Genomic DNA, 24,948 nt, shown 5'->3' with positions numbered 1-24,948 from the left:
ATTTATATGTCTGCACATTATGGGCCCTGCACATCACACTGTTGAGGGAAATGATGATGTTGACTATTTAGCACCAAAAGCTGTTAAATGTTAAGCTGTGGATATACACCTTCCACTTAGCAAATTAGAAGCTAAAGGGTTGGTAGTGTTAAGATTTAGGGGCTTATGGCAAGACGTAGGATAATGGACATAAGGACAGACACCTTTACAGAATACATAAACCTGTTGGGTTTATAGAAGAAGGGCTTAAAACAAGGCAAGGAATGATATTGACTCGACTTAGCAATGCCCACATTATGCTTAATTATGCCTTGTAACTAATTGGAAAACTTCATTCTGTGTTGTGTACATTTTGTCATTATGAAACTGTCGAAACACATACTATTTCAATGTGAAGCGTACAAGGCTGAAGAAAAATCAAATGCAGTCTTCAGTACAATCTTTGCAAGGGTAGATAGTTTTCAAATAAAAACTATTAAATTATGGGACTGACTTTAAATTAATTCACAGTTTGAGCTGGAAAAGGCATGGAATAATTGTGTTAAACCTAAGGAAATGGCATATAAGGTAGCAAAGGTGAGTGGGATGTTGGATTATTGGGATGCTCTTAAAATCCAGCAAAAGGCAACGAAAAAAGCCATAAGAATGGTCAAGACGAAATATGAGGGCAAACTGGCCAATAATATAAATCAGGATACTAAAAGTTTAGTTTTCAGTTACATGAAGAGTGAAAGGGAGATGAGAGTTGATACTGGACCACTGGAAAATGATGCTGGTGAAGTAGTAATGGGGGACAAAGAAATGGCAGATGAACTTAATGAACAATCTTCACTGTCTTTTCTGGTCAGCACCGCCCCCACTTGTCCCATTTAACCTGTCTCATTGCGGGTGGACTTTAGGACCCGGGGGAGCTCAGGACCCGCCGCCCGCAACTGCTGCTGAATCCCCGGTGTTTCTGTTCGGTTGACAGATGCGGTGAACGAGTTAAAATTAATCAATCGACAATGCTTATTTCGTGTTTATTTCACTCCATAGAACCATAGAACACTACAGCACAGAAAACAGGCCATTTGGTGCTTCTAGTCTGTGTGGAAACTTTATTCCGCTCGTCCCATTGACCTGCACCCAGTCCGTAACCCTCCAGACCTCTCCCATCCAGGTATCTATCCAATTTATTCTTAAAACTTAAGAGTGAGCCTGCATTTACCATGTCAGATGGCAGCTCGTTCCATACTCCCACCACTCTCTGTGTGAAGATCCTCCTAATGTTCCCCCTAAACCTTTCCCCTTTCACCCTAAAACCATGTCCTCTCATATTTATCTTTCCTAATCTAAATGGAAAGAACTTACTCGCATTTACTACCTATACCCCACATAATTTTGTAAACCTCTATCAAATCTCCCCTCATTCTTCTACGCTTCAAGGAATAAAGTCCTAACCTGTTCAATCTTTCCCTGTAACTCAACTCCTGAAGACCTGGCAACATCCTAGTAAATCTCTGCACTCTTTCAATCTCTCCAACCTCTCCATGGATACCTCATGTCTGAACTTTCTGAACTAACCTCCCATGTGGGACCTTGTCAAAGGCCTTACTAAAGTTCATGTGGACAACATCCACAGCCTTTCCTTCACCTACTTAGTTGGTAACCACCTCGAGAAACTCTTCGAGATTCATTAAACACGATCTACCATGCACAAAGCCGTACTGACTATCCTTAATCAGCCCTTGGCTGTCCCAATACTTGTAAATCCGATCTCTCAGAACATCCTCCAATAACTTACATACTACTGATGTCAGGCTCACTGGCCTGTAGTTACCTGGTTTACCATTGGAGCCTTTTTTAAACAACGGAACAACATGAACTACCCTCCAATCCTCCGGCACTGCACCCGTGGCTGAAGAAATTTTAAATATTTCTGTCAGGGCCCCTGCAATTTCTACTCTAGTCTCTCTCAAGGTCCGAGGAAATATCAAGTCAGGCCCAGGGAATTTATCTACCTTTATTCGCTGTAAGGCAGTAAGCACCTCCTCCTCCTTAATCTACAAATGTTCCATGACACTACTGCTTGTTTCCCTTCCTTCCATATACACTATGCCAGTTTCCTGAGTAAATACTGATGCAAAAAAACTGTTTAAGATCTCCCCCATCTCATAAGGCTCCACACATAGACGACCACTCTGATCTTCTAGGGGACCAATTTTGTCCCTTACTGTCCTTTTACTCTTAATATACTTGTAGAAACCCTTCAGGTTTTCCTTCACATTATCTGCCAAAGCCACCTCATGTCTTCTTTTTCCCTTCCTGATTTCCTTCTTTAGTATTTTCTTACGTTTTCTATACTCTTTAAGTAACCCATTTGCTCTTTGTTGCCTCTACCTGCTATACACCTCTCTCTTTTTCTTAACCAGATCGCCAATATCCCTTGAAAACCAAGGTTCCCTATGCCTGTTAACTTCGTCTTTAATCCTGGCAGGAAAATGCAAACTCTGCACCCTCAAAATTTCACATTTGGAGGCCTTCCACTTACTGAACACGTCCTTGTCAGGAAAAAAAAACTTATCCCAATCCACTCTTCCTAGATCCTTTTTCATTTCCACAAAATTAGCCCTTCTCCAATTTAGAACCTCAACTCAAGGACCAGACCCGTCCTTATCCATAATTAACTTGAAACTAATGACATTATGGTCACTGGACCCAAAATGTTCGCCTACACATACTTCTGTCACCTGACTGTTTGGTTTCCTAATAGGAGATCAAGTATTGCATCCTCTCTCGTAGGTACCTCTATATATTGATTTAGAAAACTTCCCTGAAAACATTTCACACACTCCAAGCCATCTAGCCTTTTTACAGTTTGGGAGTCCCAGTCAATATGTGGAAAGTTAAAATCCCCTACTTCCTGTTTCTTACATCGGTCTACTATCTTTATACAGATTTGCTCCTCCAATTCTCTCTGACTATTGGGCGGTCTATAATACACCCCTGTTAGTGTGGTCACACCATTCCCGTTCCTCAGCTCCACCCATATGACCTCTGTAGACAAGCCCTCCGGGCTGTCCTGTCTACGCACAGCTGTGATATTTTCCCTGACTAGTAATGCCACTCCACCCCCTTTCATCCCTCCCCCTCTATCACGTCTGAAACAACAAATATTTCTATCATGTATAAACCTTAGGTGGGAGGTTATCTTTTTGTATTAATGTATTAAAAATAAATTATAAATTCTACAATGAGAATTACAAATTCTCTTACTGAAGGATTCATATTCAAACAGTATCCAACAAATCAGATTCTTGCATATATGGAAACTGAGATAATTATTTTTGTAAAAATCTCTAACCTGAAGATATTGCAGTAAGTGTGTATGAGAGAGAGAATATTTACTAATTAACTCTTCAAATGTCATCAATCGACCATCACAAAATAAATGATAATAAAAATAAATAAATCTGCAAAAAAAAAACAGATCTCCTTAATCACTAAAGATTAAACAAGTTTGGGAGAGAGAACTTAATATGACCTTTGTTAATGAAGATGGTCAATTCTTCTTTGATATGTGCCAATCAGTGTTTAATTCAATTTAAAATTGTTCACTGTTACAATTTCACAAAGGAGAGACTATCCAAAATATTTCCTAACATAGACAATTATTGCGATAGGTGTAAAACTGAAGTAGCCACTTTTTCACATATGTTCTGGTCATGTTCTTCATCAAAATCTTTTTGAAAATCTTTATTTTCTACAATTTCTAAAGCTCTGAAAATTAATTTACAACCTAATGTACAAACCTTTGATTGCTGTTTATACATGCAGTCCTCGCATGACCTTTATCCTCCTCCACCTCACTATCTGCTCTAACACTCTGGTTCCCCTCCCTCTGCAAATCTAGTTTAACCCCCCCCCCCCACCGAGCAGCACTGGCAAATCTACCCGCAAGGATGTTGGTCCCCCTCCAGTTCCGGGGCAAACCATCCCGTCGGAACCGGTCCCACCTTCCCGGGAACAAAGCCCAATTGTCCAGAAACGTGAAACCCTCCCTCCTGCACCATCTCCTTAGCCACGTATTTAGCTGCACTCTCCGCACATTTATATTTACAGGGACTTTACTCCTGACGCCGGTCCCGGGACCCGACCCGTTTACAGACCCGGAGCGGAACCGGAGCAGATTCTCAGCCACTGGTTTTCATCCCAGGGCGCGAAGAAAGGATAAAGTTTCCCCGTGAATTTATTCCCAGTGAAGGTGTGGAGATGGGACTTGGTCTCCGCGTTGTAAAATGAAACTGTCCCGGACTCGTAACTGACATATACTCCCACCCTCCCGGGGATGGGACCGGCAGCGAGACGGGACCCGGGGGAGGGGAGACCGTCCACGTCACAATCCCGATGTAACACGTCACAATCCCGCCCGATGACCCAGAATCCGGTCTCCGGACTCAGTCTGACCCCTCCCTTCCTCTCCACAGACTCTGCGGCGACTCCCAGACACCAGACCCGATTCCCCGTCACCTCCACCTCCCAGTAATGTCTCCCCGATGTGAATCCCTCCGATCCCAGTACACAATCCCAGTATGTGAATCTCTTCCCGGTGTCAGGGAGATTCCTCTGGGTCCCGGTATATCTCACACTCTTCCGATCCTCAGACACCTCGAGACCCGGATGCGCCGTTTCCACATCCAGGGTGACAGAGACTGGGGGGAGAAGCAGAGAATTAGAGAGTCCCCGGGGATCGGGGGGAGACTCGGACAGCGCGGCCCCGGGGATCGGGGGGAGACTCGGGCCGCGCGGCCCCGGGGATCGGGGGGGAGACAGGCAGCGCGGTCCCGGGGATCGGGGGGAGACTCGGACAGCGCGGCCCCGGGGATCGGGGGGGAGACAGGCAGCGCGGCCCCGGGGATCGGGGGGAGACTCGGACAGCGCGGCCCCGGGGATCGGGGGGAGACTCGGACAGCGCGGCCCCGGGGATCGGGGGGGAGACAGGCAGCGCGGTCCCGGGGATCGGGGGGGAGACAGGCAGCGCGGTCCCGGGGATCGGGGGGAGACTCGGGCAGCGGGGTCCCGGGGATCGGGGGGGGGGGGGGGGAGACTCGGGCAGCGGGGGTCCCGGGGATCGGGGGGAGGTTTGACCCGACGAAAGCGGGTGGACAACTAATGTCTCCCCAAGGGTTTTCCACTGAACAGGGAAACATCCTCCCTGACTCCTGCCTGTTGACCCCTGAAAGAATTTTGTGTTTCCATGAGATCTCCTCTCATTCTTCAAAACTGGGAACAGAGAACATAGAATCGGACAGCACAGGAACAGACCCGTCATACAATGTTCACATTCATTTGTGAGTGTGAAGTGCGGGAGTGTGATGGTTTGAGACAGTAAAGGAGGTGATAATGGGAACCAGTAGGGGAGAGATGAATGGCAGATTGAACCAGGAGGGGGAGGGGTGGAAACCCCGTGGGTGAACTGTGTGTCTAGAGTTAATGAGAAGCTAGAGGGGGCAAAGATGGCAGGTGAGGATGACTTTGTCCCCTTTCCCACAACCCCATCCCCCGCAGCCCCTCATTAGGACAGGGGATGAATTTGCAGAGACCCTTAAGCAACACAGGTCCTGATGAAGTGTTTCAGTCTGAACTGTGGACTGTTTACTCTTTTCCATAGAAACTTCCCGGCCTGCTGTTCCCCCAACAATTTGTGTGTGTTACTCTGCTTTAAATATACTCAATTATTTGGCCTCCACAGTTGCCTGTGGCAGATTCACTATCCTGTGGATAAAGGAATTCCTCCTCATCTCTGTCCTAAATGGACATCCCTATAGTCGGAGGCTGTGCTTACTGTTCTCGACCCACCCACATCCTCCCAACATCAACTCTCTCCAGACAGGTGTCAGAGAGATCTGGCGAGACCCTTCATCAGGACCTGTGTAGCTTGGATTACCAGCATCTGCAGATTTTCTCCTGTTTGATTTTTAAAGCAGAAGTTAATAAGTAAACATCTTGATTAGTCAGAATCTCAAAAGTTATGGGGAGGAGGCGGGAGAATAGGGTTGATGGGGATAATAAATCAGCTATTCTGCTAAACTCCCGTGACTACAGTCCCAGAACCATCAAACACTACTCATATGTTAACACTTTCATTCCTGGAATCATTCTTCTGAATCTTCTGGACCCCCTCCAATGCTAGTACATGTTTTCCGATAGAGGAGACCCAAAACTGCTCACAATACTCCAAGTGTGGTCTGATCAATGCCTTATAAAACCTCAGAATTACATCCTTGCTCTTGTATTCTAATCCTCTCGAAATGAAAGCAAACATTGAGTTTGCCAATCTTACCACTGACACAAACTGCAAGTTAACCTTCAGGGAATCCTGCACAAGGACACCCATGTCCCTTTGCACCTCTGATTTTTGAATTTCGCCCTGTTTACAGAATTGTCTATGTGTTTAATTCCTTCGACCAAAGTCGTACCTGCCTAAGTTTGTACCTGCCAAACTCTACCTGTGCTACAAGATCCTTATTCCGTATACTGGTACATTCAAATAGGACCATAAGTCAAAGCAGCAGAAGCCGGCCATTCGGTCGATTGAATCTGCTCCGCCATTTTATCATGAGCTGATCCATTCTCCCATTTTCCCACTCCCCCACCTTCTCACCATGACCTTTGATGCCCTGGCTACTCACATACCTATCAATCTCTGTCTTAAATACACCCAATGACTTGGTCTCCACTGCCGCAAGAAATTCACAGATTCACCACCCTCTGGCTAAAAAAATTTCTTCGCATCTCCGTTCTGAATGGGCGCCCTTCAATCCTTAAGTCATGCTCTCTCGTACTAAACTCCCCCACCATGGGAAACAACTTTGCCACATCCACTCTGTCCATGCCTTTTAACGTTCAAAATGTTTCTGTGAGGTTCCCCTTCATTCTTCTAAACGCCACGGAGTACAGTCTAAGAGCGGTCAAATGGTCCTCATATTAACCCTCTCATTCCCGGAATCATTCTAGTGAATCTTCTCTGAACCCTCTCCATTGTCAGAACATCCTTTCTTAAATAAGGAGCCCAAAACTGCACACAGTATTCCAAGTGAGGTCTTACCAGTTCCTTATAGAGCCTCAACATCACATCCCTGCTCCTATACTCTATTCCTCTAGAAATGAATGCCAACATTGCATTCGCCTTCTTCACCACCGACTCAACCTGGAGGTTAACCTTAAGGGTATCCTGCACGAGCACTCCCAAGTCCCGTTGCATGTCAGAACTTTGAATTCTCTCTCCATTTAAATAATAGTCTGCCGTTTATTTCTTCTACCAACGTGCATGACCACACACTTTTCAACATTGTATTTCATTTGCCACTTCTTTGACCATTCTCCTAGTCTATCCAAGTCTCTCTACAGACTCTCTGTTTCCTCAGCACTACCGGCCCCTCCACTTATCTTTGTATCATCAGCAAACTTAGCCACAAAGCCATCTATTCCATAATCAAAATCGTTGATATACAACGTAAAAAGAAGTGGCCCCAACACGGACCCCTGTGGAACACTACTGGTAACCGGCAGCCAACCAGAATGGGATCCTTTATTTCCACTCTGTTTCCTGCCAATCAGCCAACGCTCTATCCACATATGTAAATTTCCAGTAATTCCATGGGCTCTTATCTTGTTTAGCAGCCTCATGTGCAGCACCTTGTCAAAGGCCTTCTGAAAATCCAAATACACAACATCCACTGCATCTCCCTTGTCTAGCCTACTTGTAATCTCCTCAAAAAATTTCAATGGGTTTGTCAGGCAGGATTTTCCTTCAAGGAAACCATGCTGAGTTTGGCCTATCTTGTCATATGCCTCCAGGTACTCGGTAACCTCATCCTTGACAATTGACTCCAATAACTGCCCAACCACCGATGTCAAGCTAACAGGTCTATAATTTACTTTTTGCTTCCTTGCCCCCTTCTTAAATACCAGAGTGGCATTTTCAATCTTCCACTCCTCCGGAACCATTGCCAGAGTCTACTGACTTTTGAAAGATCATTGCTAATGCCTCCGCGATCTCCACAGCTACTTCCTTCAAAACTCAAGGGTGCATTCCATCTGGTCCTGGAGATTTATCTACCCTCAGACTATTCAGCTTCCTGAGTACTTTCTCTGTCGTAATTGTGACTGCGCACACTTCTCTTCCCTGACACCCTTGAGTGTCCGGTATACCGCCGATATATTCCTCAGTGAGGACTGATGCAAATACTCGTTCAGTTCCTCAGCCATCTCCTTATCTCCCATTACAATTTCTCCAGCATCATTTTCTATCGGTCCTTTTGTAAGCTTTTAAAAACTTCCCAATCCTCTGTCCTCCCACTAATTTTTGCTTCCTTGAATGCCCTCTCCTTTGCTTTTACTTTGGCTTTCACTTCTCTTGTCAGCCACGGTCGCATCCTTTTTCCATCCGAAAATTTCTTCTTTTTTGGAATATATCTGTATTGCACCTTCCTCACTTCTCGCATAAACTCCAGCCACTGCTGCTCTGCCGTCCTCCCGCTAGTGTCCCTTTCCAGTCAAATTTGGCCAGTTCCTCTCTCGTGCCACTGTAATTTCCTTTACTCCACTGAAATACCGACACATCGGATTTCGGCTTCTCTTTCTCAAATTTCACGGTGAACTCAGTCATGTTACGATCACTGTCTCCTAACGGTTCCTTCACCTCAATCTCTCTAATCACCTCTGGTTCATTACACAATATCCAATCCAGTACCTCTGATCCCGTAGTGGGCTCAACAACAAGCTGTTCTGAAAAGCCATCCCGTAGACATTCTACAAATTCTCTGTCTTGAGATCCAGTGTTGACCTGATTTTCCCAATCCACTCGCATGTTAAAATCCCCCACAATTATCATAACACTGCCCTTCTGGCAAGCCTTTTCTATTTCCTGTTGTAATTTGTAGTCCACCTCACTGCAGCTGTTATGAGGCCGGTAGATAACTGCCATCAGGGTCCTTTTACCCCTGCGATTTCTTAGCTCAACTCATAAAGATTCTTCCGATCCTATGTCACCTCTTTCTAATGATTTATTATCATTTCTTACCAATAAAGCCACGCCACCCCCTCTGCCTACCTGCCTATCCTTCCGATACACCGTGTATCCTTGGACGTTCAGCTCTCAGAGACATGCATCCTTTAGCCACGTCTCAGTGATGGCCACAAAATTATACCTGCCAATCTGTAGCTGTACGACAAGATCATCCACCTTATTCCTTATGCTGTGTGTATTTAAGTATAACACCTTAAGTCCAGTATTTGGTACTTTTTGTTTTGATTGCACTGCAACTCATCCCATTGGCTACAAATTTGCCGCATCACCTTCCTGTCCTTCCTGACATCTTTACTGCTCACTATCTTAGATTTATTTCTGTTTTCCCCCTCCTCCGCTCTATCATTCCGGTTTCCCATCCCCCTGCCAAATTAGTTTAAACCCTCCCTAACAGCTCTATTAAACATTCCCGCTATGATATTGATCCCCGTCGGGTTCAGGTGTAACCCGTCCTTTTTGAACAGGTAATACTTCCCCCAGAAGAGATCCCAATGATCCAAGAATCTGAAGCCCTGACCCCTGCACCAGTCTCTCAGCCACGCATTCATCTGCCTGATCCTACTATTCTTGCCCTCGCTAGCACGTGGCACAGGTAGCAATCCTGAGCTTACTACCCTGGAGGTCCTGCTTCTCAGCTCCCTTCCTAACTCCCGGAAATCTCTCTTCAGGACCTCCTCCCTTTTCCTCTCTATGTCATTGGTACCAACATGAACCAAGACAGCTGGCTGCTCGCCCTCTCCCTTCAGGATATTCTGGACCCGATTCGAGACATCCCGTACCCTGGCACCCGGGAGGCAGCACACCATGCGGGTATCTCTACCAGGCTCACAGAATCTCCTGTCTGTTCCCCTGACTATGGAATCCCCTATGACTACCGCATTCCTCTTCTCCCTCCTTCACTCCTGCACAACAGCGCCAGGCTCAGTGCCAGAGACCCGGTCACCGTGGACGTCCCCTGTCAGGTCATCCCCCTCAACAGCATCCAAAACGATATACTTGTTGCTGAGGAGGGCAGCCACAGGGGTGCTCTCCACTATCCGGGCATTTCCCTTCCCTCTCCTGACAGTCACCCAGTTTTCTGACCCCTGTAGCCTAGGGATGACTACCTCCCTGTAGCTCCTGTCTATCACCTCTTCATTTTCTCTAATAAGCAGTAGGTCATCAAGTTGCAGCTCCAGATCCCTAACACGGTCTCCGAGGAGCTGAATCTCGGTTCACCTGGTGCAGATGTGGCTATCAGGGAGGCTGGAGGTCTCCCAGGATTCCCACATCTGACACCCTGAACAAAGCACTAACCCTGCAGACAACCTACCTAATTCTACAGGAATGAAACAAAGAAAGATAGGTCTACTCACCCACTTACTTCGCCAAACACACGAACTTTTTAAACCGTTAGCTAATGTGCCCTGCTGTTCCCCCATCCATCCGGGCCGATTTGCCAAGGGGAGAAAAAGAGTCGGTGCCTCGCTCTCGACTCTTCCCGTTTCCGCCTAAGCCCGTTGAGCCAAAGCCCTACACTCTGCTGCCACCCACTCCGCTGCCCGCTGTATAGGGTGGTCATCTTTTTAAACTCTCCGCGCTGTCCTGCGCAGTCTCGCCGTTCTTGTACGCCAAGTTTTTTACAGAACTGCCTTTCTTCAGAATTTAGCTCCCACGCCGCCCTTCTTGTCCCAATCTAAAAAAAACACCTTCAGTCGTGTATTCATCAGCCTATTCCACACTGTCCACAGGAAATTCAGCAAGGCCTTTGATGTCGTTGATAGACCACACTTGGAGCATTCTCTGCATTTCCAGTTCCCGAGTATGGGGAGGATGTCATTACACTGGACAGGAGGCTTCAGGAGGATGTTACCAGGACTGGGGGCTTGGGTTAAAAACAGAGAGTGGATAAGCTTGGGCTATTCAGCTGTCGTGTAGGATGTTCAGGTATGACCCCTTATTGAGGTAAATAATTCATAAGGGGCTTAAATAGCATTTCTTTTTCCAAGATATGGGAGTACAGAACCAGAGGCCTCAGATTGAAAGTGAGATGGGAAATTTTTCTGAGTGGTCTATCGGGTAACATTCTCATAGAGAGGGAGGTTGGTAAATGGAATTTACCATCAGACGCTGTACAAACAGGTAAAAATAAAAGATTTTAAAATAAATTTGGGCAGGTACACAGATGGGAAATGGTTAGAGGGATGGGGGTGGGGGGTGCAAACACACACAAATGGTCCATGCTCAAGAAGACATCTTAGTCTTGCAGATTGATGAAGTGGGCCGTGGGTTCAACATCCGTTAAACCCTCCCAGATCATCCTCCTGAGGAATCTCACCCCGGAGTCTGTCTGTGAAGTGTTGATGTGACATCACGTCAGAGGGCAGCTCAGTGCCACAGAACAGACAGACTGGGTAAGGACGGAAGATTTCAATCCTAAATGGGAATGTGTGCCTATTTCTGTGGCCGTGTGTCACACTTGACTGAGTTGTTTAAATGAATAAATGACTTTCTCTGAAGAGATTGGTTTCCAGGTTACTGAGGGAAATAACAACGTACATTGCTGAGGCTCTGACTACAATCTGCCAGTCCTTCCTGTGTATGTGTGTGAGGGAGCTTTGCCAGGCCGGTTATGCTGTGTGTGCTTCTCCCGAGATGAAATCTTGACCCATGTCAATGCTTGTTGGTGTGTCCGAGCTCATTCTCACAATGCTTCAATGTAGTGGTCTGATCACCATAAGACATAGGAGCAGAATTAGGCCATTTGTCCATCGAGTCTGCTCTGCCATTCAATCATGGCTGATCCTTTTTTTCCCTCCTCAGCCCCACTCCCTGGCCTTCTCCCCGTAACATTTGATGCTGTGTCCAATCTAGAACCTATCAAGCTCTGCCATAAATACACCCAACAAGTTCCACAAATTCACCAGCCGCTGGCTCAAATTTCTTCGCATCTGTTTTAAATAGACCCCCCTCTATCTTGAGGCTGTGCCCTCTTGTCCTAGACTCCACCACCATGGGAAACATCCTTTCCACATCTACTCTGTCTAGGCCTTTCAAAATTCGAAAGGTTTCAATGAGATCCCCCCTCATCTTTCTAAATTCCAGCGAGTACAGACACAGAGTTATCAAACGTTCCTTGTATGATAACCCTTTCATTCCTGGAATCATCCTTATGAAATGAACCTTCTGCAATGCCAGCACATCTTTTCTTAGATGAGGAGCCCAAAACTGTTCACAATACTCAAGGTGAGGCTTCACCAGTGCCTTATAAAGCCTCAGCATCACATCCTTGCTCTTGAATTGAATGCTAACATTGGATTTGCCTTCCTCACCACTGACTCTACCTGCAAGTTAACCTTTAGGGTGTCTGCAGAATGACTACTAAGTCCATTTTCAACTCAGCTTTTTGGGTTTTCTCCCCATTTGAAAAAAAATATCTGCACATTATTTCTACGACCACAGTGCATGGCCATGCATTGCCCAACATTGTATATCATTTGCCACTTTCTTTCCCATTCTCCTCATCCAAGTCCTTGTCCAGCCTAACTGTTTCCTCAACACTACCAGCCCCTCCACCAATCTTCGTTATCATATGCAAACTTGGAAACAAAGCCATCTACTCTAGGACAAGAGGGTATGACTTCATGATTGAAGGACGTCCTTTTAGAACTGAGATGCGGAGAAACTACTTTATTCAGTGTGTGGAAAATCTATGGAATTTGTTGCCACAAGTGGCTGTTAAGGCCAAGTCATATTTATGGCAGAGATAGATAGGTTCTTGATTAGCCAGGGCATCAAAGGGTATAGGGTGAAAGCAGGGGAGTGGGGATGACCGGAAGAATTAGATCAGCCCATGACTGAATGGTGGAGTAGACTCGATGGGCCAAATGGCCTACTTCTGCTCCTATATCTTATGGTCTGTTCCATCAGCTAAATCTTGATATACAGCATAAAATGAAGGTGTCTTAACACTGACCCCTGTGGAACACGAGTCAGTGGCAGCCAACCAGAAAACCTTTACTCTCATTCGCTGTTCCCTACCAATCAGCCAATGTTCTAACCATGCCTGTAACTTTTCTGTAATACCATGCCGTCTTAACCTGGTTACCACCTTCATGTGTGGCACCTTGTCAAAGGCCTTCCGAGATTCCAAATATACAACATCCACTACATCCCCTTTATCGATCCTGCTTGTAATCTCCTCAAAGAATCCCAACAGGTTTGTCAGGCAGGATATTCCCTTAACGAAGCCATGCTGACTTGTCCTATCTTGTCCAGTGTCACCAAGTATTCCATAACCTCATACTTAACAATTGACTCCAATTTCTTCCCAACCACAGAGGTGAGGCTAACTGGTCAATAATTTCCTTTCTGCTGCCTTCCTCCTTACTTAAAGAGTTAAGTGACATTTGCCATTTTCCAGTCCTCTGGCACCATGCCAGGGTCCAATGATTTTTGAAAGATCATTTGAAATGCCTCCATAATTTCTACTGCAACCTCTTTCAGAACACTAGGGTGCAGTTCATCTGGTCCGCGTGACTTATGTACCTTTAGTTCTTTCAGCTTTTTGAGCACCTTCTCCTTTGTAACAGTAACTGCACTCACTTCTCTTCCCTCGCACTCTTCAACACCGGGCACAGTGCGAGTGTCCTCCACCTTCTCCCTTGTAACAGTAACTGCACTCACTTCTCTTCCCTCGCACTCTTCAACACCGGGCACAGTGCTAGTGTCTTCCACGGTGAAGACTGGTGCAAAATATTTGGTTTATCTGCCATCTCTTTATCCCGCGTTATTATATATCCGGCCTCATTTTCTAGTGGTCCTATATCCACTCTCATCTCTGTTTTTTTTTACAATACTTGAAAAACAATTTGATATTGTTTGCTAACTTGTTTTACAAAGACCGGTGTGTAAAAAGGGCCTGAAGGATCTTTGGAGACCAGAGTCACCCCAACCACAAACTGTACCAGTTGCTACCATCCGGGATACGGTACTGCAGCATAAAAGCCAGGAGCAACAGGCTCCGGAACAGCTTCTTCAACCAGGCCATCAGACTGATTAACTCATGCTGAGACAACTGTATTTCTCTGTTATATTGACCAGCCGGTTGTACATATTATTCATCATAATTTACTACAAATTGCGCATTGCACATTTAGATGGAGACATAACGTAAAGATTTTTAATCCTCATGTATATGAAGGATGTAAGTAATAAAGTCAATTCAATTCAAATCGATTTCTTGTTTATTTTTTCCCACCCAATCATCCTCTTAGTTCCTCTCTGTAGATATTTAAAAGCTTCCCAATCCTCTGTCTTCCTGCTAATTTTTGTTTAGTTGTATTCCCTCTCTTTTGCCTTTACATTAACTTGTCTTCCCTTGTCAGCCACGGTTTTACTATTTTGCCATTTGAGTATTTATTTATTTTTGGAATACATCTATCCTTCACCTTTCTTACTTCCCCAGAAACTGACACCATTTCTGCTCTGCTCTCATCCCTGCCAGCATCTCCTTCCAATTTGCTTTGGCCAACTCCTCTCTCAGACCACTGGAATTTCTTTTACTCCTCTGAAATACTACAATGGCAGACTTTAATTTCTCCTTATCAAATATCAAGTTGAACTCAGTCTTGTTGTGAGCACTGCTTCCTAAGGTTTCTTTTAACTACTCACCTCTGGTTCAATACATAACACCCAATCCAGTAGAGCTATTCCCCGAGTAGGCTCAACGACAAACTGCTCTAGAAAGTCATCACATTGCATTCAACAAACTCACTCTCTTGAGATCCTTTACCAACCTGATTTTCCCAATTGACCTGCATGTTGAAATCTCCCATGATTATCATAACATTGTCCTTTTCATCAGCCTTTTCTATTTCCAGTTGTAATCTGTGGGCCTCAACCCACTGACTGTTGGGAGGCCTGTATATGACTGGTGTCAGTGTCATTTTTACTTTTGCAGTTCCTTACCTCAACCCAGAAGATTCAACATCTTCCAATCTTATGTCACATCTAGCTGCTGATTTACCAGCAGAGCCACACCACCCCATCAGCCTTCCTTCCTTCCTCCGATACATTGTGTAACCTTGGACATTCAGGTCTCAACTACAACCATCCTTCAGCCACGTTTCCGTGATGGCCACAACATCATACCTGACAATCTGTAATAGTGCAACAAGATCATCCACCTTATTTCTCATACTCCATGCATTGAGATATAACACTTTGTGTACTGTATCTGCTACCCTTTTTAATTCTGCATCCCTAATGCACTGATACTCATCCTGCTGGCTGTAATTGTGTCCTCGCATCTGTCCGCCCTATCTGACAGTCTGACTGCACGCAATCTTTGCATTTTTATCATCAGTCCTATCCAGAGTCCCTTCACTCTCGTTCCCACCCCACTGCCAAATTAGTTGAAACCCTCCCTAACAGCTCTATCGAACCTCTCTCAGAGAATATTGTTCCCCCTCGGGTTCAGGTGCAACCTGTCACTTTTGAACAGGTCATACTTCCCCCAGAAGAGATCCCAATGATCCAAGAAGCTGAAGCTCTGCCCCCTGCACCAGCTTCTCAGCCACACATTCAGGAGGGGGTGGGGTGAAGACCTGTGTCAGTCAGAGTCTGCACTCCCAGCTCACAAAGGACTTGTGTATTTCCCTGACAATCCCGGTCACCACACTGATACCTGCTTTTATTCCCTACAATATTATCGTCAGTATTAAATTCCCAGCTCCTGTGGAAGGATTCAAATTCATGTTTTGGCGTGTTAGTGCAGTGTGCCTGGGATCAGGACACAGTGGTTCATCTGCCAGTCCCGTGTATTGGTTGTATTGTGACCCTGTGCTGGTGTGTTCAGGGGTCTGACTTCTCCAGCTGACCATGTGACAGTGATCGCTCCCAGTCGGTGGGGTTGATGTGGAATAAACTTTGGTTCCCCTTAATTATAATTATAAATATAGGTTCTCCTCCTATAATTATAGACAATCCTTGCTTCAAATTAGAACGCAACTGAACAAGGAGAAATGAATCTTTGTAAGTTTTACCTCGGTTAATGGCATCAAGTGTTTCTCTCAGCACTGTGTTCAACAAATAGAGGTGATCAAATTTTTCAACCGGTAGGGCCTCATCTGTCACTGACAATTCCTGGACATCATCATTAATCCTGTAAATATTAAACTGCTGGTTATGAACTGCAATTTTGAACTATACAGGTTTTCACAAAAAAGTATGTCCTACCTCCTGTTCCAATGAGCTTCCTCCTGAAATAAATCAAACACAAATCTGATTAGACTTGGACTTACTGTCCACATCCTGAATTTCATCCAAATCATTACAAGGTGTTGAAAATTCCCACTCACACACATGAACAATAGAGAACCACGGGGTAAATGACAGGGAAAGTTTCTGAATGTCAGACCATTACTAAGAGGATGAAACTTACAGGGAAGACAGGACAGGTTGTCCATTTTCATCTGGATATGATATCAGGGTGACAAGATGGAGGAATTTAAGATCAGTGATGGATTTAATTGTGAGAGGTGGGGGGTGAAGTACCTCTCTTTATGGGAAGAATTGTGGGAGGTGAAATTCCAGATTGATTTTAATAAATCCCATAAGAAATTTAGTGAAGTGGAACTCGCTGCCACAGGAGTGGTTGAAGCGGAACAGCAGAGATTGAATGTAATGGGGAAACTGGATAAACACGTGAGCGACCATCGAGTTCGGTGCTGTGTTGCTGGGTGTGGTGAGTATGTGGGAGGAGAATTTTGAAGCAGGGAAATTGATAGAAGATGATGGACCGAATGGCCTGTTTCTGATGGAGACTGGACGAGATGTACCCCAGGCCACTGTGGGAGGAGATTGTTTCTGATGGAGAGCGAACGAGATGTACCCCAGGCCACTGTGGGAGGAGATTGTTTCTGATGGAGACCGGACGAGATGTACCCCAGGCCACTGTGGGAGGAGATTGTTTCTGATGGAGACCGGACGAGATGTACCCCAGGCCACTGTGGGAGGAGATTGTTTCTGATGGAGACCGGACGAGATGTACCCCAGGCCACTGTGGGAGGAGATTGTTTCTGATGGAGACCGGACGAGATGTACCCCAGGCCACTGTGGGAGGAGATTGTTTCTGATGGAGACCGGACGAGATGTACCCCAGGCCACTGTGGGAGGAGATTGTTTCTGATGGAGACCGGACGAGATGTACCCCAGGCCACTGTGGGAGGAGATTGTTTCTGATGGAGACCGGACGAGATGTACCCCAGGCCACTGTGGGAGGAGATTGTTTCTGATGGAGACCGGACGAGATGTACCCCAGGCCACTGTGGGAGGAGATTGTTTCTGATGGAGACCGGACGAGATGTACCCCAGGCCACTGTGGAAGGAGATTGTTTCTGATGGAGACCGGACGAGATGTACCCCAGGCCACTGTGGGAGGAGATTGTTTCTGATGGACAGCGGACGAGATGTACCCCAGGCCACTGTGGGATGAGATTGTTTCTGATGGAGACCGGACAAGATGTACCCCAGGCCACTGTGGGAGGAGATTGTTTCTGATGGAGACCGGACGAGATGTACCCCAGGACACTGTGGAAGGAGATTGTTTCTGATGGAGACCGGACAAGATGTACCCCAGGCCACTGTGGGAGGAGATTGTTTCTGATGGAGACCGGACGAGATGTACCCCAGGACACTGTGGAAGGAGATTGTTTCTGATGGAGACCGGACGAGATGTACTACAGGCCACTGTGGGAGGAGATTGTTTCTGATGGAGACCGGACGAGATGTACCCCAGGCCACTGTGGGAGGAGATTGTTTCTGATGGAGACCGGACGAGATGTATCCCAGGCCACTGTGGGAGGAGATTGTTTCTGATGGAGACCGGATGAGATGTACCCCAGGCCACTGTGGGAGGAGATTGTTTCTGATGGAGACCGGACAAGATGTACCCCAGGCCACTGTGGGAGGAGATTGTTTCTGATGGAGACCGGACGAGATGTACCCCAGGACACTGTGGAAGGAGATTGTTTCTGATGGAGACCGGACGAGATGTACCCCAGGCCACTGTGGGAGGAGATTGTTTCTGATGGAGACCGGACGAGATGTACCCCAGGACACTGTGGGAGATTGTTTCTGATGGAGACCGGACGAGATGTACCCCAGGACACTGTGGGAGGAGATTGTTTCTGATGGAGACCGGACGAGATGTACCCCAGGCCACTGTGGGAGGAGATTGTTTCTGATGGAGACCGGACGAGATGTACCCCAGGCCACTGTGGGAGGAGATTGTTTCTAAAGGAGACCAGATGAGATGTACCCCAGGCCACTGTGGGAGGAGATAGTTTCTAAAGGAGACCGGACGAGCTGTACCCCAGGCCACTGTGGGAGGAGATTGTTTCTATAGGAGACCGGATGAGATGTACCCCAGGCCACTGTGGGAGGAGATTGCTGAGCCTCTGGTGATTATCTTTGCATCATCAATGGGGACCAGAGGTTCCAGTGGATTGGAGGGATGCAGAGGTCATTCCCTTATTCAAGAAAGGGAGGAGAGATAGCCCAGAAAATTATAGACCAGTAAGTGTTACTTCAGTGGTTGGTAAGTTGATGGAGAAGATCCTGAGAGGCAGGATTTATGAACATTTGGAGAGGCATAATATGATCAGGTATAGTCAGCATGGCTTTGTCAAAGGCAGGTCGTTCCTTATGACCCTGATTGAATTTTTTGAGGATGTGACAAAACACATTGATGAACGTAGAACAGTAGATGTAGAGTATATGGATTTCAGCAAGGGATCCAAGGGGACATTGATTTGTTCAACCAGAATTGGCTTGTCCACAGAAGACAAAGTGTGGTTGTAGACAGGTCATATTCTGCATGGAGGTTGGTGCCTCAGGGATCTGTTGTGGGACCCCTTCTCTTTGTGATTATTATAAATGCCCTGGATGAGGAAATGGAGGGATGCGTTAGTAAATTTGCTGATGACACAAATGCTGGGGATGTTGTGGATAGTGTGGAGGGCTGTCAGAGTTTACAGCAGGACATCGATAGGATGAAAACTGGGCTGAGAAGTGGCAGTTTGGAGTTCAACCCAGATAAGTGTGAGGTGGTTCACTTGGTAGGTCAAATAAGATGGCAGAATATGGTATTAATGGTAAGACTCTTGGCAGTGTGGAGGATCAGTTGTCTGGTGAAAAACAGTTTACTGCCATTTGTAAATGCTGTGTCTAGGAGCGACGCATCTGTTTTCTGTCTTTGATTGCCCTGTCTGCATTGTGTTCTGTTACGTGATTGTTATGGTAACTAGTCACGCGTGTGGGGTGTGGTAATAGTGAAGGGAATAAGTTACGTATTCGTGCTTTGTTCTGGGCAGTCTTGAGCTGAGGACGGATGGATATCATATCGTTTGTTAACCGCTTTGTTGCTGATTAATTTACGATTAATTACGCTGAAGTTTCATTGCTTCATGATTGTCTGTTGCAGATAAAGGATCGAATACAAATCTTCGACATTTTGGAAGGTGATTATTCGTGTGATTGACGTGTGCGTCATACAGGTCGAACAATCTGTGTGAGATCACCAGCAGCGGCAATTGATTTGTTAGAATTGGCCGCTGTGCTGTGTTTATTTCAAATATACCACTGTTCATTTAGTGCCCTTTGACAGAAACAAATTGAAATGTAATCCCTCACCTTGAGAAATATCACACCGTCTTTTTGATCCATCTGTTCCTTTAACTTAGTGATTTCCTCCTGAATAATCCTTATATTCTCTTGGAGAGCTAGAAGATTTTTCTCCATTTTGTCGAGAATCCTCTTCTCTTCTTCTTTGAGATCCCTGAGTAAGCTCTGCTCTTTCTCAGTGATAATCTGGCGCAGTTCAGCAAACTGGGATGTGATGTAGGTCTGAATGCTGGGTGACTGTTTCTGTCAAATGAAAGTGAAGATTAATTTACTGTATTGCTGTGTTGTATTTCCTGATGACATTAAGGAGACCATTTGGTCCATTAATGTCCATGCTAGCTCTGAAACATTCCCATCAACCCCATTCACTGACGTTTTCCTGAAATCTATTCTCCCCATTGACCCATTTACTCCCATCTGATACACACACACCCTCCCCACCTTTACAGGGTTAACGGTAATTAGCCATTCATCCGGCATGCCCTTGGGATGTGTCATAGTCTCTTGTGGTCACAGGGAGAGCATGCAAACTCCACACAGACAGCAACAGAGGTCAGGATCGAACGCTGGTCACTGGAGCTGCGATACTCAGCTATTCTGCATTAAAGGGAGCAAAACTCGACTGTAATATCAGAAATTCCGCTCAGGAAGCCTCACCCGAACTCCGGAAATCTTCTCTTTCTGTTGCTGCTCCTTTTTCTGGAAGTATGATTTCTTTTTTGTGAGAGAGTCTAAGGAAGATTTTAGCTGATCCTGGAAGTCAGAGAGCGAAGGAAATAGAAACAAAGATGCATCAAAAGAAACAGGTGATCAAACCCGATTATCACACAAAATGCCGGAGGAACTCAGTGAGTCAGGCAGCATCTATTCAGGGGAAATAAACAGTCGGTGTTTCGGGATGAGACCCTTCATTAGGACTGGGAAGGAATGGGACAGAAGCCAGAATAAAAAGGTTGGGGATGAGAACCAGCTGACAGCTGACGGATGAGACAACGTGAGGGGGAACGTGGGGGAGGGTGATGAAGTGAGAAGCTGGGAGGGGACAGGTGGAAGAGGTAAAGAGCTGGAGAAGAAGGAATCTAGTACGAGAGGACAATCGACCATGGAAGAAACGGGAGGAACTGGGCTGTTTGCGGTCCTGAATGGTGACGAGGGAGGAGGTTAGGAGTCAGGTCCCACTTGTCCCGTTTGCAGGTATCAGTGTCAGGAGGGAGATCAGTGGGGAGGAGCGAGTGGATCAGGGCGATACAGGATGTGGACCGCGATCCGTATGGAGAGCGGAGAGTTGCGGGGTGCGGAGTTGGGCTGTGGGACGGAGAGATGCTAGAATCCCGTTGGAAATGGCGGAAGTTGCAGAGAGTGATGTGTTTGTTTTGGAGGCTCATGTGATATTATGTAGGAGAAAGGAAATGTGTTAAGTATCAAATTAACGTTAGATTACCTTGTAGATTTTAACAGCTTCTTTAATCGGCTTGAAGCGGTGCTCTCTGTGTTCCTGCGCGTCTCTACAGATCAGACAGATCAGTGTCTTGTCCGTTTCACAAAACAGCTTCAGTTCTTCCTCATGTTCCTCGCAGTGATGTTTACTTTCCTTCCCTTTCGGATTCAGGTTTAGATTTCGAGCTTTTTCAGCCAGATTTGCTAAGGCCCGATTCACCCTGAGGGTGCGGTCAGCAAACTCCTCTCTACATTCCGGGCAGGAGTTTCTCTCCTCCCTTTCCCAACACCGTGTGATACAAGAGCGACAGAAGTTGTGTCCACACTCTAGTATAACCGGATCGGTGAAGAAATCCAGGCAGATGGGACAAATTGTCTCCTCGGTCCAACTCTCGGCCGGTCCTTTCGAAGCCATGTTAACTCCCAGCACTTCCTGATTCAGAATGCTTTCACTTTCGGGGAGCTGCTGATCCCCTGCAGTACCGTGATTGTCCACTACACGCGCTGCAGACTCAGGGAATGAACATTAAGCTGCTCTCTGTGGGAAGGAATTGTGGTATCTATATCAGGGAAGGATCAGAAACAGATTAAGCTGGTCAGAACAGAATGAAAACTCAGCCATGGACTGCCTAAGCCCGGCTATGAAAGGAGGAGTGTTGGGGATGGGGCTAGCAAACCCATCCCATAAAAGCCCAGTGTGACAGAAACGTCAACTGAATCTCCACAGGCCTCATCCCTGGGATCAGAAGGACCTTCCCCTGGAAGACGATTGAATTTGTGTGGTGAAAGCAGAGGCCACAGGGCTGATCAACCCTCGGAGAGCTGCTGGTGGCCGCCTGTGTCCCGATCGGCGTGATGGGCTAAAGAAGAAGCAGAACAGAAATGAAGCCGGAGAGAAGAGCCTGGTTCAGTCTGAGGCCGGACTGAAAGGGACAAGTTCTGAAAAGAGACTGCAGATGCTGGAATCTCGAGTAAGAAACATGAGGCTTGAAGAACTGAGTGGGTCGGGCAGCAACTGCAGAGAGAAATGTACAATCGACTTTCCGGGTCGAGATCCTTCATCTGGACTGTCTCAACCCGAAATGTCGATTTTCCATTTCCCTCCACAGACGCTGCCTGACGAGCTGTGTAACCCCAGCAGCTCGTTTTTACTTTTCTCCAGGTATAAAGAGAGTCAGGCTGGGGGGTGACACGATGGGACAGTAAATATTTAAAATGATTATTAAATGAGTTCATACCATGCGAGTGGGGATGTGGAGGATATTGTGCAGTGAGGAGACAGATGCAGTGGTGATGACCGACTTGTGGCTGCAGGAAAAAGCACAGGACGGGACATTCTATGTCACAAGGTATTGGATTCGGTCCAGTACATCACGGGGTGGAGCCCTCCCCAACATCGAGCACATCGACATGAAACGCTGTCGGAGCTTCCATCATCAGAGATATTCACCACCCAGGCCAGGATCTTTTCTCGTGCCTCACTCGGGTAGAAGCCTCAGGACTCGCACCACCAGGGTCAGAAACAGTTACTACCCCTCAGTCATCAGGCTCTTGAACAAATCAAAGATAACTACGCTGACTTGCCCATCCGCTGAGATGCTCCCACAACGAATGATCACACTGGGCCTGTCTCCGAATGAGAGAAATAAGAGACAGACACAGTCTCGCAGGGCTGGGCCAGGAATGATGTTTCCTCCGGGTGGAGTGTGTAGCCAAGCGCCACAGACTCAAAACCCGAGGTCATATTTGGGGGCTCGGCAGGAAAATAGTGATTCTGAGTGAATAACAGAATCAGAGTGAGGGGCCGAATGGCCACGTCAGCGCCTGCTGCTTATTTTCTAAATTGCGAGTTTACCTTTGCGCCTTGTTCTCCCTTGGCCTTCAGCCTGTCGGATTGCACAGGGGAGCGGTGAGAGCTCCGGAGATCCATCAGCAGCCGCTGCGGTTATTTCATGCTCTTGTTATTTATCCTGTTTCTCCATATTTGCATTTGCACAGTTTGTTACCTTCAGCACTCTGGCTGATCTGTCATGACGCTGTTATAGTTACTACTCTACAGAATTCTTTTTAGTATGTGTGCAGGAAAATGAATCTCGGTGCTTTATGTGGTGATTTATTTGTACTCCGATAATAAAATTTACTTTGAACTTTGAGCCTCAGGGAACTTGCTTTGATTCTGAGAACAAACTGTGACTGACACCTCCGGCTCCCGGCAGCAGCCCGACCTCAGACAAACTCACAGCCAATCAGAGAACAGCGCTGGAACAAACATGCTCTCATTGGTGGAGCGTGTCATTGGGCGGGACACCGAGCGCTCAGAATGGAACTGGAAGCGACTGGACCCGGTGAGAAGTTGGAGATCGGGAGCGGTACTTCGGGGAAAGTCTGCAACACCAGCCGGGGTCTTAATTCCTTCAGGTGGCAGAGGTGAGGAGACTGGGTGAGAGTCCGTGAGATGTTTCAGCAACACGGAGAGTGCCTGGTCTTTCCCCGCCGTGGATCGGAGCCGGTTGTCCGAAGCTGCCTCCCAGACCCGTCCCCTGTTGCTGGGAGACAGGAGATGCCCCGCAGTGGCTGCCAATGGATCTCCGGAACTCTCACCGCGTCTCTGTGCAATCCGACAGGCTGAAGCCCAAAGGGAAAGACTGCACAGGTAAACTTGTGCTTTAGGAAATAAACATGATCGGTGTGGCCATTCGACCCCGTGTGCCTTCTCTGCCCTTCATTCATCGCCACTTTCCCGCAGTGTTTCCGTCACCGCTGTGGCCCTGAATTTGCCTTTTGAACTTAGAAACCTTGTGGAGAAAATTCCAAAGATTCACTGCACTCTGGGTGGGGAAATTCATGTGAGACTGTCTCAGTCAGACCACCTCTTATTTCTCTACTTTTGAGACCGTCCCAGCCTGTGTAATATCTCAGTGGACACACACACCCCCACCCCATCAGTCAATGTGGGAAACCTTCTCTTCATTCCCTGCATCCCAGAGGCTGACTCCGGGAGGGAGACCAGACCTGTACACAGTGTTCCATGTCCACTCTCACTAGGACCCCATGTACAGTATCGCCAGCATCAACGATAGAATGAATGGCTTCCCGCTTGCAGAACAGGTGGAGCATCTCACTGTGGTGTGAACTTGCTGATGTATCTTCAGGCTGGATGACTGAGTAGTTCCCCTCCCTCACAGGTGAATGGCCTCTCCCCACGGTGAGCTCACTGGCGAGTAGGCTGTGAGTGAATCCCTTCCCACACTGAGAGAAGGAGAATGGCATCTCACTGGGATCAACCATCTGGCAATTCAGAAAGGTGAATAAGATGATGAGGGATAGAGGTTTTTTCCCAAGACTGAAATGGCTCACAGGAGGGAGCATAGTTTTAAGGTGCTTGGAAGTCGGTACGAGGGGGATGTCAGAGGTAAGTTTTTCACACAGAGTGGTGAGTGTGTGGAATACACTGCGAAGGTGGGAGAAGTGGATACAATAGGGTATTTCAAGAGACTCTCGGATAGATACATGGAGCTAGGATGAATAGAGGGCGATGTAGTAGGGAGATTCTAGGCAGTTTCTCAGTTAGATTGCATGATCTGCACAACATTCTGGGGCGAAGGGCGTGTAACGTAATGTAGATTTCTTTGTTTCTGTATGAACTCCTCACCTTCTAACAAGGCAAGGATCAGGCATCCAGAGTGACCATCGAATTCTCCGACTGTATTCCTGTCTGCATCAGAATGGGCTATTTCTGTCTTCAATCAACCTGTGATTTGGCTCAATTTGTCCTT

The 24,948-nt window shown here is 46.6% G+C and overlaps 1 protein-coding gene across 1 annotated transcript; it reads right to left on the bottom strand.

Annotated features, from left to right (window-relative positions):
- Positions 1 to 1,629: 1,629 nt before the first annotated feature.
- Positions 1,630 to 24,460, bottom strand: LOC140719983 (zinc-binding protein A33-like). Its single transcript, XM_073034896.1, has 9 exons — positions 24,388 to 24,460; positions 23,413 to 23,797; positions 21,177 to 21,240; positions 20,393 to 20,488; positions 19,745 to 19,978; positions 16,289 to 16,311; positions 16,096 to 16,214; positions 4,447 to 4,691; positions 1,630 to 1,686 (listed from the first exon to the last, which is right to left on the bottom strand). The coding sequence occupies exons 1-9, from the start codon at positions 24,458 to 24,460 to the stop codon at positions 1,630 to 1,632; spliced, it is 1,296 nt and encodes a 431-aa protein (XP_072890997.1).
- Between the last annotated feature and the right edge of the window lie 488 nt (positions 24,461 to 24,948).

This window comes from Hemitrygon akajei, unplaced genomic scaffold, assembly GCF_048418815.1.
Source record: "Hemitrygon akajei unplaced genomic scaffold, sHemAka1.3 Scf000034, whole genome shotgun sequence".
NCBI classification, from domain to species: domain Eukaryota; kingdom Metazoa; phylum Chordata; class Chondrichthyes; order Myliobatiformes; family Dasyatidae; genus Hemitrygon; species Hemitrygon akajei.
This window is presented reverse-complemented; position numbering and strand designations above follow the sequence as displayed.